A 14,831-nucleotide genomic window follows, 5' to 3' on the forward strand; every position below is an offset into this window, starting at 1 on the left:
AGGCATTGAAAATAACGTCAGGTAATTCTGGTAAAATTGACTTCCATTATAATTTTACATATTCACAATGTGTTTATACAGCCTCTCTTAAGAAATACACATTCCATACATGTTTTCAGCCTGTTTTTGTTGTCGCCGGGTAACATCTCATCTTTGCTAGCCAAACGTTCATTTTGTATTCACATATTCATGTATTCAACCTTAGGTGATTTAACCCTGTTTTCTTAGCTTTCAAATTATTGAACCTGGCACAGGGACTTGGCACAAACTACCATCCCACGGTCCACATATTTTTTCTATATCATTCATCATATAATACACTTATATGAACTTTGGGCTAGAAATTAATACCAAGTTCCTGTGCGTGTCAATAATAATGGAAGCGCCAAGTACCAAGTTGCCTTGTCGACTTTGTCTATTTATGTAAAAAAAAAAAAAAAAAAAAAGGAGGACATTACTTAAAGAAACATTTTTTGTAATTTGATCAGTTGGTAAAGAGATAATTTGCCAGATTCCAACTGTAAATGATTACCAAGAGAAATACATAGGCGACCAGTGCTGAAATAATCTTGAAAGTTTAAAGTTTTGCTAGTAAAGTCTCTGCTAGGTGGAAGTGGAGGGAAAATTAAAAACAAGGCTAATTCTGCCAAGGTTGAATAATACAAATTTAAATCATGAACCCTTGGCTATCTATTGAAGTTGGTGAGAAAACGAGGTTCGATCGTAAAATAAGATGTATATTCAGCAGTATGCTCCAGTGAAATTACACTATAAGTCAGCATCAGTTTTTGCGCTATCACAAGCTTTAGGAGACAAACATGAACATACCATGCACAGACTCTCAAATCACAAATTAATTGTGCACATACTCACCACACGCATGCATCTCGCAAATGGGGGAGATCGTCCTTAAATAACCATGTATAGCTGATATAACGTACATTTAACAATACTTAACCAAACCTAAAGTTTATTTTGACATAAAGATCTTATTTATTTGAATAACTTTATGGAAATGATGACTTGTAATTTTAAACCAATGATTTGTTAATTTCAGCTTGCATGCACTGTTTGAATGTTATTTTAATAACATTGTTCCCATATGAATCCATGATTGTCTTGCAGTGATGCTATACTTCCGGTTCCGGTTGTGGCAAGATGGAAGAAAAATTCTAGGATGAAGATTTGATCCTAATCCAAGTTTCAAGGGTTCAACAACATCTGTTTTTGGCTAAATATGTGATGATCACGTCTATTGATTGTTAATTCAATCAAACCAATATGTATTTTGGCTAGATGTTGTATTTTATGCACAAAATTCACACTCCCCTCTGTTAATAAATCTACCCAGCAAAATGTTACGTGCCGCCATTTTTTTCAATCTTCCTTCTCATTTCTCTACTGAATGACCGGTACGTAACTTCACCTCAGTTTTAGATTACCTCAGGTCTTATAGCGTCCACCCATCATATATTTTTTATCGTTCTCACCCCGTTCCCTATCATAATGTGACTATTTGTTCCACCGTCTGGACCCTCGCGACAGATGAGCGCCCACAAAATTGACAAACTTATCAGCTCTGAAAGGAGGTTGAAACATAGAGGCTGAGATCTAAACCGATACTCGTTTCAGACAGCAAAGGTTTTTCATTACGTAATGCCTACATAGCTAAATACCCCGTGGTCCAATGTTATCCATGTGAATCATGGTGCTCACCTGGAGCCACTACTAAGCAGTTGTGTGCTACTTTCAGAGATCGTATACCCAAGGCCATAAGGAGACACACTAACATTACGATTTATTTATGGAGCGGAATATGAGATCTATCCAACAAGGACAACAATAGTAAAAAGTTACATTAACCGTGTTGGGATGATTCGATCGTCAACAATATTATTGACGAACTCAAAACAATTAATGATTTCATCTCAAATTTGGACTCGGTATCGCTGAAAATTATTGACTGTCCACAATACTCAATTACCGCCTGGAATGTGTAGAAGAGACACTCGGCAGACACGGACCTAGCAACATTAGCAAATCCACGCTATAAACTTGGAAAACAATGTCAACAGTCTCTTCTTCCATAATTGTCTAACCCGCTCACGTGTGGGACAGCATTAATCTGAAACTGTATATATGGACGGTATCAATCCCGGAAATAAATTAGCAGACAGGGTGTGATCAGGTTTAGACTAACCATTACCAAGATTGAGTCGGCAAGGTAACCTTGCCACTCTTCATTGAAGTACTTGGCTTAATACACAGTGTTTACCTAGCTGGTCATACTCGGCAGGGTAACTCCAGACCTATCTCCCAGATATATACAACACTGTAGGGTACGATCAGGTGTATATTGACCATATTCAAATGTGTGAGTCGGCAAGGTAACCTTGCCACTCTCATATGAATTGCTTGGTTACGTTTACAGTGTCTACTTGGTTAGGTGTACTCGGCAGGGTGACTCTGCCAGTTCTAGATCTGACTCTCGCAATCACTGTCTCTCGAGTCAAACACCTGCAGTTTTACTAACAGTATCCACATAGATAAACTACCATCCACCTTCCAATATGGAGTGCGCTTTGAAACCAAGTACTCTTTCGCATGTACTAATGGCAAGCAAACGACAACGATAACTCTGTGTTGGCATGCAACAAATGTGTTTGTAAACTAGACACTAAACTCATAGAGTGTAATATATTATATGCACAGGGCTGTCAAGTGGACTCAACCAGTGCCTTGAGGCAGGGGACATAGAGGACTTCAAATGGTTATGTACATGTTGTAACCAGACGGAACCCACACTGGCTCGGATTGAAACCTCCCTTCAGAAGCTGCAGATCCAAACAGAGACAAGAATGATCAGTATAGAAAAGAAAATCCGCGAAGTAGAAGAATCTCAAGATACTAAAATTAAAGAACGCTTAGCGAACATGAGAGGATCTGTTATGGACGAACTCAAAAAGGACATTGTAAATTTGTTTGATAACATAACCACAGAACTACAAAGTTGTAAGCAAAGGGAGACAAATATAGTTCTTTTTAACTTCCCAGAATCGAAGAAAGAAGTAGGATTTGAACGGAAATTAGAGGACGAGAGTCACCTAAGAAGGCTAGCATCAAAACTTGGTGTTGAAGATCTAGAAATTGCGACTCCGTTCCGAATTGGCAAACAATCCACATGAAAAAATCGTCCACTAAAGGTGGTTCTAGGAAGCAAAAGCCAACGTAAAACACTACTAGAAAAAGCACCATCAATAAAAACATAGGTCAATCCCAGATTCAAATCGGTTATCCTCACCAGGGATCTTACAGATGACCAGCGAGGGGAAAGGAGGTCAAACAATTCCCCCAAAAAGTTACAAGGTAGAAGAAAAAAACAATGGACCTAGATCCGTAGAAGAGGAAATAAAAACAACTAACCAAGTACCTCCTAGTCCCATACCACTGTCTCAAGAACAGGCCCATTTGATGAGTGAGTCGATATTCGAGCATGGGGAGAATACTACTCTGGTTTATAGTCATCACACTGTTGTTGACAGCCCGTCTACATCTCCTGACATTAACAGAGGCTAGGATACTTTAACTAGGATTTTAAAAATGTAAATAGCGGAATTTTTAGCCATCTTGAAACGCAGAATTCCCTCCATATTTTTTATTCAAATATTGATGTATTGACACAGAACAAGATGTCTGAACTTGAGGAATTCGTCACCAACAACAACCCTGATATCATAGCCTTGACAGAGATCCATTATAAAAATCCAGTTATGACAAATAAATCAGACTTCTACAATAAACCAGGATAGGACACCCACCTGGACATGTCCAACAACAAGAGGGGTGTGACCATTTTCACCAAATCTAAACTCCAAGCAATAACAGTCTAACCAATGGTCGTTTTTTCAGCTACAATTCTTTAAGAATGCACAAGAAATGAATTCCTCTACCAACATGTTACCAAACCTACCAGATTTAGAGAAGGTAATCAACCCTACACCTTAGATCTTGTTTTTACTAATGAGTAGGGAATGCTAGAAATACACTATGAACCCGGACTTGGACTAAGCGATCATTTTTCTCTGAATTTCGAGCTCTGCCTATATACTGAAAATGTTACCAGCAAAGTAGAGAGATTGAACTACCATAAAGGCGTCTACACAAAGATCAGAGAGAAAATCAAAGATGTCAACTGGCCAGAATGCTGTCTGTCAAAAATGTAGATGAGTCATGGAAGTTCTTTGTAGAGACTATATCAATTATCGTAAAAGAACACGTACCAGTGAGCAAGATCAAAAATGAAAAGTTTACTCATAGAACACCACTTGACAGGGAGGCAGTACATGCTATCAGGCACAAGAAAACCAGATGGAAAAAGTACCTTCATTGTAAAGACGAAAAGAACAGGAATGAATACAAAAAAGCCAGAAACCAAGCTTTGAAACAAATTAGAACATCTAAATACAATTATGAAAGGAGCATGGATATGGACATTAAATCAAATAGTAAGACATTCTGGAAATACATTTGGTCTAAGACCGAGACTAAAAGTAAAATTGGAAATATTAAAGACACCAATGGTTACTTGAAATCTAACAATAGAGACAAAGCTGAGATCATGAGCAACTACTTCACAAGTGTTTTCACTGTCGAAACAAATGAACAAATGAACCACTACCAGTGTTCAATACAAGAAACTATTGTGTTCAATACAAGAAACTTTTGTGTTCAATACAAGAAACTATTGGGTACCAATCAACGACACTGACATCACGGAAGACAAAATACTATCGGTAATAAGGTTACTAAATCCAAATCCAAAGTCAGGAGGTCCCGACCTATTCCGTCCAATACTACTATTATAGACGGCTAACGAGCTTGTCACACCAGTACATCATCTGGTGTGGCAAAAATGCCATAGTGACCTCCATACATATATCCGGATCAAAAATTGGCCCAGAAAACTATAGACCAATCAGTTTAACATCAGTTATTGGGAAATTAATGCAAAGAATGCCATTGTGGATCATATGGACACCAACAATCTTTTCTCCAAGTTTCAACATGGATTCACCAAGCGTTACCCAGCTGCTAGAGGTTCTTGAAGATTGGTCAGAACAAATAAACAATGGACATTAGATAGATGTTATAAACCTTGACTTTAGCAAGGCATTTGGCACTGTCCCTCACAAACGACTGCTGTTTAAATTAGAACAATATGGGATCCAGGGGAAGTTACTCCAATGGATACAAAAAATCTAAGCGGGATGAAGCAAAAGGTAGTGATCAATGGTGAAATACCCAATACCAGGAATGCAACTAGCGGTGTCCCACAAGGGAGTGTCCTAGGACCTCTTTTATTCCTGATATTTGTCAACGATATGCCGGAAGTCGTACAATCCATAATTAAATTATTTGGTGATGATACAAAGTTATACTCCCGAATTTCGAACGACGATGATAGGAATACTCTTCAGGACGATATCCACAGATTATGTGACGACTGGACAAAAGTTTGGAACATGAAATTAAATGGAAAACTCATGTCAGTAGGAAAATCAAACCAGAGACTTGGCTTGCACAGCAAAAGAAATGGACTAAATGAAGTAACCATTGATAAAGTGATTAAAGAAAAGGATTTGGGAGTAGTATTTGATCATTACTTAAATTTTAGTGACCATGTCAACAAGTGTGTCACCAAAGCCAACAGAATCCTCGGACTAATAGTTCGACCATTCACAGTTATAAACAAAGACATGTTTATCCAATTGTTCAAAAGTTAAGTGCGGCCACACTTGGAATATGCCACCAGCATGTAGTCTCCACTTTTAAAAAAAGATCAAATTGCTATTGAAAACGTCCAACGCAAGGCAACAAGACGCCTACCATTCCTAAAAGGACAATCCTACAGTGAGAGACTTTGTACGCTGGGTTTCTTCCCAGTTTAGAATATAGAAAAATGAGAGGAGACTATTTTGTGTTTTGATACAAAATGTTATGTATATATATTGCATATATATGCATATAATTGAAATACTTGAATAAAAGAAAGTTTAAACTAACATTGGTTACAACAAGAGGGAAAATTCCAAAAAGCTCTTCAAGAGAAGAATAAGGCTCAACGTAACCAAGAAACACTACAGTAGTAGGGTCGTAGACGTGTGGAACTCTCCCAAATATAGTTGTAGAAGCCCCCTCCCTGAATAGTTTTAAATCTCGGTTAAACAATCACTGGCGTCATCATCACCAAAAATGTGTACCAACATGTTACTCACAACCGAACATGATTAGAGAACAATATCAAGATGCGTCCCAAGAGGCTGGATCAGCTTACATCGACGTCGACACTACATTTGATGCTCTATTACCTGAGCTGGAACGCATTCATAGCCATACCGAGACAATACAATACTGTGGTATAACTGTATATATATTGTGTACAAAGTGTAAGCGTTTTCGATACCAGCTGTTCTAACTTACAAACGTGAATGGTGACAAGAAAGAAGATGAGAGGAACGCTTTTGACTTTTGACTTTCGAGTTGTAGGCAAATCACACTTTTCAATTCGTACTATTCTTGTCTTTGGATTACGACGCTTTAACTTGTAAGCGAAAATTACATCACTGGCGTCACGAGCAGCATCAATACTAAAAACGCCTATTAATATTAATGGCTACCACACCCTTGCTCCAGGTTACAAATAAATGCTATGTTCCATTCTGGACTGGTTTTTAAGTTTTACTAAGTAAGTTGTTTTAGTGCCAAATTTTGTACAGCATGATTATTTAGCCTCTTTGTCTTAATCCTTCCAACGTAAAATTTGTTGTTTGCCTTTACACTGTTACAATGTTTTACCATTTATATATATACTACTGGCTCCTGAGAGCTTATGGTAACTATGACATATATTCAACGAAAAATAATGATTCTTGTATCTTGTATTTTGATGTAACGTGCCACTATGCTTTTCTCTGATAGTTTTAAGTAAAAAAAAAACCAACACACACACAACCTTTAATCACGAACTTTTCCTCGAAAATGCGCCTATGTATAATCTTTGGCACGATGAAGGACACAAGTTAAGGTATACTGTTGATGCCGACATGTACAAATGTATGTAAACTGTAAAACGAAAGTAGGTCTGCGCGATCGCAAACATTTAATGCTGATATTTTCGCATAAATTTCAGTTAGTACTTGATGTGATAGCAGTGGATTAAATGAACGTTACCTTGTGTTGTATTCTAGCACATCAGTGTCTCAATACATACGGTATTAATCTGTTAATGTTCGATAAACGTCTTTTTTATTACCGTCCTGATTATGTTGTGAGGTATTACCGGGTTACGTTCTAGTATCAAGTGCGCTTCCGGTTACAACAGAAAATACAATTTTTCAATTCACAAAATTTTGATATTCATTAATTAAAGATAGTTTAAAGAATAAACGAGTTAACAAAAACAATATCAATACATTGTAAATATTATTTTTGAATGTTTGCGAAGCAGACGACGTTGGATGATAATCTCAAAACTAGAACATTTTTTCCAAATGTGTTTTAACATTTGACAGAAAAAAGTTTGAAGGGGAAAAACCCTATTTGTTTCTTTTCTATTAATTAATAAAAGTGTTACAGAAAATAAATATAGTAAACAATTGATATTTAAATTTATCAAAAACATCATCCTTGGATAGTATGTTCTGGGCATGATCGTTTAGAAGCTTTGCAATACTTCAAACTCTTTCAAACGCGCATCAGCTCGAGATTATGTCCTGTTTACAAAATGGCGACTGGAAGTAGCAAGGCAATCGGGAACCGTCGGCACTTTCCGTAAACGAGAAATTACCTCGGGAGTAACTAGGTTGCCGCCATATTAGTTATCTAATTACCATATCGGGACCTACTTTACGAGGAGAACCACTTTGAAAACAAAGATGGATGCCTCCATGCAGATAACCTGTGGATACCCAAATTCGGTGTGAAAGGGATGGATTCTGAGTAAATCATTAGCGTTTATGAGTTTGAGATGGGCGAGTGTTTTTTCAAATTTTATACTAGAATTAGTCTATCCAAGTCTGTGGCCTCATCACGGAATTAGACTATCTTAGTCTGTGGCCTCATCACAGAATTAGACCAACCAAGTCTGTGGCCTCATCACGGAATTAGAGTCTCGGACAAAATATTTTATAAAGAAATATAATAGAGGAACAGTTAATAAAATAAAGAGACATAACAGTTATATATATGCATATCACTGTTAAAATACATGTACATGTTACAAGTGTAGTGCAGTCCTTTATTAAATCTTTAAGATGACTTTTTTGTAAGTTTAGGGAAATGGCAAAATATTCTAGCTACCAGCTTATATATGAAAATGAATATAACATTTGTTTGATATATGTTCTGGAAAAATGTTTTTCAAATCTTGGATGAGTTTGCGAAAGTAAAATTATCAATAGTGGGAACCCCAACACATTGGTAGATAAACAGGATCCTCCACATGTTAACTTGAACTATCCTAACATACCTTTTAACCCGAGCTGGAAACACTATACAGTGAACAGAGGACAAAGTATTTCAATGAATTACTGTAAAAAATAACACAATTGGAACAGGCAGGAACAAGCTTCAGAAAATCAGTTAAACATGTACAGTTAACTGATGGATCTAGCTCCCCAAATATGAATTTCATCTTTGTCCTCAATGTGGCTTTGACCTTGGATGTGAAGACCCAGTTGAGACATGCATCACTGTTTTTTAATCTTATATAAATCCCTAAAGTATCGCATAGATATATCTTGAGCAAGTCAGTAGTTATGAACACGGACTATTTCGAACAAATGGACTGATGGACAAGCAACGACTATATATATGGTCCCCGAATTTCGTGTAGTAAGGAAAGTAGGACAATAGTTTTCAATTTAGTGATGAGCCATGGAAAAATATTTATAGAATGCCATTTCAGATGACTAAAAATACTAAGCTACAATGGTTACATACAGTATAGACTGTTGTTATTAACCTGTTAGTCATGAACCCAGTACATTTGTTCAACCTGACCAATTCAAATTTCGTTAATTTTAACCAGTACCAGTCAAATGAATCACTGCTTTTCAGGGAAATAGGATATGACTGCGAAAAAGATATGTAAAACACTGTATAGAAATTACTTAAATTCAAAATTATATAGGGCAGGTTTAGTTGAATGTCCATATTGTAACAAATGACAAACTAAAACTGAGAAAATAGAGCATGTACTATGTTAAACTTTAAAAGTAAACAATTTACTAAGACTTTATCGTTTTATTAGATGCTTTATTAACTCCATTTCCTTTGTAAACAAAAATAGATTTATTTCTAGTCAATAAATTTAAATGAAACAAAAAACAAAAATTGACAGCACAATTGTTCCAATGCATTCCAACACATTGTGCATTTTATACAACTAAATTCTACAAATTTAAACTAATTTATCAATAAGCATTCTGCAGAAAACAAAAATTGCTTTTATTATATGATATAATGTACAGTACAGAATCAGAAAAATAACACATACATGTACATGTATGAACTTTCAAAATGAATGGGGAAAATGACAAAACTATTTGATATCTTTTTAGTCTCACTTTGTTGAAAACTTGTAAGAATAACTATATTACCTCTCTCTCTCTCTCTCTCTCTCTCTCTCTCTCTCTCTCTCTCTCTCTCTCTCTCTGAAACAATGAAAAAGGATAAATTGTACAAAACACTTTTGAAAACTTAAACAAAAGACATTCTGAAGTTGATCAGATATGTAATCATGTAGAAAATAAACAAAATTGTCCATAAGCAGTTGGAAACAGATGTTTAAATTTAAGATACACAGAAAAAAAGGAAACCAGGAATTACATGTGTCTGTACTTGTAAAATTTAAGGATGCATGTATGCTTGCACTGTGTTAAACACATACTTTAAGCAGTCATTAACATATTCTTTTCTTTTAATTTTCTGATGTTTTATTGCATTGATAGCCATGATTTGGTCGGTACTGACTATTCACATCTAGGGAATGCTACTATGTCGCAGGTTTTACTCCTGGGCGTTCGCCACAGAGGGGTTATGCGATGGACTCTGTCCCCAGGCCGGGACATACAAAAGTCCTTGAAAAAGGCACTGGTAGTTGTTATTACCTGCTAACGTTCAGTGTTTAGGGTAATGACAACAATTAGTTCACCCATTGTCGGTATAATGTGACTTGGCCGCATGCTGGGTGCCTTAAACATGGTATTTCAGTGAGATAGCACTATAAAGTCGGCATCAGATCTGCGCTTACACAACGGAGCAAAATACCTTGTCTCAACTATATGAGCACATATATACACATGTACGCATTCATAAAACACATCCTTAAATGACCTTAGTAGTTAATAGACCATCAAACCTTATACAACCAGACAAAACCTAACCATTCCATTGAACTGTTTGGTATACAAAACATAGTTGCAAGGCAAATTGTCCATATAGTGGAACATTTTTCATCGCGTCTTCAAACCAGCAGCAGATATTTCAGACAAGCTGACTAGTAATACTACGCTCTACCAAATGAGAAATTTTCCACAGCCTAGTCGGTAGGGACCTTACACAAACAAATAAATGCAATTGATTTTCAAACTTTTAAATAACAGATGACCTTATCTTGCTCTAATTCATTGTTAAGGACAACATGCCTATATATAGCTCTGTTATAACTTTTGCAAACTGCCACAATATTAAACGCGTAGTTAAGGTAATGTCCAGACTAAACAAGGTTCACATCTGTATTGATGTTTGATGTTTGGGGATAATCTTCAGACAAACTCATTAGAGATATAAGTGCCAGAAAGAATGGTACCAGATAAGCTGAATGGGGACAACGTTTACAATTAAGTCCGAACCAACGACATCGGATTACAAACAAAAACAAGGTTTATCATTTGTTTACCCAGTAGATCGTATTGACGTCGCAGGAGCATCATATTATCTGAATGACTGGAACACTGCTGAGTCTGAGTGGACTATAGGCAACATTCTACCATCAGCTGATGAAAATGTGTGTTTCTAGCACAGCCTCACTTATATGTTGCAGGTATAATGTAAATTCCGGATGGTTTCAAATTTGTTTCTCCTTTTGATCATGTTATTATTGTGATTCTACGCTTCGCAATTTACACACACGCTTCAAACTCCGACATGACAGTTGTGGTAGTCGGCAACTAATTTGTTGATCCTGACACCGGAGAGCCTTTTTGGAGAGAAAAAAAACCGAATAAAAATCAAAATTTTAAAAAAAGTCGAAGGGTCAAACCTGGCCTGTATGTTGTTAAGTTTCACGGTTTGGCCTTTTGTAAGTTTCAGCTTTCTTGGTGAATTTTGTGCATTTTTAGATATCCCTCATTCTCATCAGATGTATATGAAGTGCATAACAAATGGAAAAATAAAAATATGAATGATAAACTGCCAGAATAAGATTATAGGAAAGCAAACAAATGGGCACAACTCTTCAAATTCGTGAAAATCCAGCCCTGAATTTCTGCCATTTTTAGGATGCCTCTACACCAAAGTCGAATGATTTTGGCTACTTCAACTTCAACTTTTGACAGGTCAATGACCCTTGACGAGACTTATTTAGTTGTCAAAAATCAGACCAAAAAATGCTTTATCAAAATCAAATTATCCGTCTGCTTTAATTTCAACCAATATTTAAACACTCTTAATTTTCTACTTACAAACAAATGTAACCTTCCCAACTCACAGTATATTAAATCATTACATGTAGTTTTTCGTACCTTTAATTTTTTTTTTAACAAAAGTTTAAATGGACACTTTCTACATCCGGGGCTTTATGAAACTCTCATATTTCAGACGCATAACAAAGTATACTGTTGACTTAATGTGAAAATAGAACAATACGTTTCTACATTAAAAAAATGGTTTCTTGGAAATGAATATAATGAAAATAAAGCTTTTTTTCCTTGTTTTGCGACATGTTTCTGTGTTTTAAAAAACTTCCCATTTGAAACTATCAACAATTTCTACAGTATGGTTATTATATATCCAGGATTCATTATTTCTTACATTGCCCCCGTTTTTAAAAACAACATTTTTTGTTTAATCAGCATTAACCTCCAAATTCCAAGTTCTACTGTATTCCTGTAGGGAGTCTCACATACTTTGCAAACCTTCTGTAGTATTTGCAAACAAATGTATTATAGATATGGTGCCGTGTTATACAATTCGGCAAGTAACACACAACTTGAAAAGTTAAATAAACTTCTGTATACATGCTTAAAGACATGTTTGCATGCTATGAAAGGTACTTCTCTATCTAGCCTTCAAGCTGAAGCAGCTGACCCTCCTTATCAAATTCACCGTAATCATTTTATATGTAAATACCAACTAAAAATAGAGGGAATGACTAGTCAACATCCCACGATCGAAAGTCTAAATGAAGACGCAAAATTCCTATATAACGAAACTAAAATTTCGCCATATTATAATCCTATTTAACTTGTATCAAAAAGAATATATCTTCTTTTTAGCTGGGTGAAATAAATACACATATTTCCGAGTTTAGTTCAATCCCACTGTGGACCCTGAACAAACCGGAAGTTAACACTTCATTGCATGACCTACATGTAATTAAAAAATCCATGTCACCGGGCAAGGCCATTGGTCCAGCAAACCTGTACATATATATATTGATGGGTCCAAGGACCCATTCACACAGATGTGTGGCTGTGCTTTTGTCATTTCGAAAATGAATATTAAAAACAAGTTCCGTCTAAGTGATTAGATTTCACTCATGACAGTAGACAGAACTAACAGCAATTTTACTAACACTACAATTCTTAAACACAACTGCGGTAGAAAAGTGTGCGATATTCACTGACTCACTTAGCGCACTGCACGCTTTACAAACACCAGTCTTAAATATAAAAAAAAAAAATCCTATTATATTTCAGATTTTACTTCTTCTATGCACACTTAGAAACGTTGTTAAATTAGTCTGGGTACCGAGCCATGTCGGTATCTCTGGCAATGACATAGCGGACACAAACGCTAAAGCCACATTTAAAAACCTCAATATCGATGTACTTGTAAGGAGAAAGGAGAAATTCATTCCTTTTTACAATTAAAACAGATGGAACAGTGGCAAAATCATTGGAGAGACCCAGGAGTTGGGAAATCCGTGAAAAATCATTTACCAATATAGAAAAGAAATTATAACAAAATTGAATGTAATAACAAACAATTATTTACTGCATATACATGTCTTAGACTGGGAAAATGTCGGCTAAATTACTTTTCAGATGAAAATACATACAGATGGTCTTTGCGAGACATTTCTAGTCCCCGAGACAATAGAACACTTTTTATTACAATGTGACCGTTTTTACATACAACGACAGCGGTTATACCGGGACATAGATATTCACGCGGACACTAACCCTATTTCCCTTGTACAATTGTTTTCAGACGCTCCGCAGTTCACCTCATCAATTATACGATATATATCAACTATATATATGTATATAACTATATATGCGTGGGGCAAAGAAGTAATTCCAACAGTGTGGATAGTTACAACTGAGAAGTGTTGCCAGGTAAAAATATCCTTTGGGCTTGTCACGTATTTTTAAAGAGTCTGGATGACACGGCAATAGCTACCACAGGGGCCTATCATGTCAACAAACGGTGTCCTTATAATAGGACCCTTTTTACATCTCCTAGTAATACTGGCAGATTGTCACGGCAGAACTATTGTACGTGAACAGTATCTGCTTATTGCAAGGGGAAATTGTGTCAACATTACTGTTTTCACTTTATATCAATGATTTTGAAACGTCCTTTATTGAAAATGGCAACATATAACGACTTCGGTGAGTTAAGTTTGTTTCTGTTAATGTACGCAGATGATTTGGTTATATTTTCGGAATCTGTACAGTGCCTGCAGACTCTTCTTGACAGCCTTTTTGAATGCTCTACAAAATGGAATTTAACTGTGAATGCGGAAAAAAACAAAAAATGCAGTTTTTAGAAAAGGTGGAAGATTCCATAATGATGAATGGTATTACAAAGGAAGTCAAGTCGAATGTGTGGATCAATTTCCTTACCTAGTCGTTATTCTAAAATACAATAATAAATTCACTTCTATGCTACACCTTTTCGATACATATGTAAGCAGTATCCTTTTCATGCAAGTGAAATTTGGTGTGTGCACAAAGCTTCAGAGATTGAATGTGTACATTTACATTTTTGTTAGAAATTACTTAAAGTGAAGAAATCGTCCATTAACAATATGGTATATCTTGAATTTGGACGATTACCTCTAGTTTGGATGAGAAAAATTAGAATGATGAAATATTGGTTTAAGATCTTAAAATCTAAAATTGTATCATATCCACTTCCTATAGATTTCTATGACAATGTTGTAGAAAAAATGATTTTAACTGGGCTAAAGCAGTAAGAGATGAATTAAATAATCTAGGTCTTAATGATGTTTGGTTAAATCCATGTATTTTTAAGCAAAATGTGTAATTACCATTGATAAAACAAAGAATTTTTGATCAAGGCATACAATCCCTAAGGGCCTCAGTGGAAAATTCTCCAAAATGTAAAAATTTCATAGATTTTGGAGAATCATTAAAATTTTACCTCACAAAATATATACCATTGAAATATCGCACTTGTTTAACTTGAATCCGTACATCAACACATTCTTTGGCTGCAGAAGTCGGAAGGTATAATAATATACCTCGAGAACGTAGATAGTATAAACAGTGTAACTCCCCTCTGAAGTAGAGGACGAATTT

The 14,831-nt window shown here is 35.8% G+C and overlaps 1 protein-coding gene across 5 annotated transcripts in view; it reads right to left on the reverse strand.

Moving 5' to 3' along the window:
- LOC110459509 overlaps positions 1 to 14,831 on the reverse strand; it is a 50,615-nt gene that overhangs the window by 16,374 nt on the left and 19,410 nt on the right. Inside the window, exon 3 of one of the 5 annotated variants that reach the window (XM_021511809.1) lies at positions 11,107 to 11,260. The exons of the other annotated variants lie outside the window; for them this stretch is intronic. Coding sequence (XP_021367484.1) covers positions 11,197 to 11,260 — 64 coding nt within the window. The 3' untranslated portion in view covers positions 11,107 to 11,196. Of the gene's footprint in view, positions 1 to 11,106; positions 11,261 to 14,831 lie in introns of those variants that run through there. 5 annotated transcript variants of the gene reach the window in all.

Source organism: Mizuhopecten yessoensis, unplaced genomic scaffold (genome assembly GCF_002113885.1).
Source record: "Mizuhopecten yessoensis strain PY_sf001 unplaced genomic scaffold, ASM211388v2 scaffold10089, whole genome shotgun sequence".
Classification (NCBI taxonomy): Eukaryota; Metazoa; Mollusca; class Bivalvia; order Pectinida; family Pectinidae; genus Mizuhopecten; species Mizuhopecten yessoensis.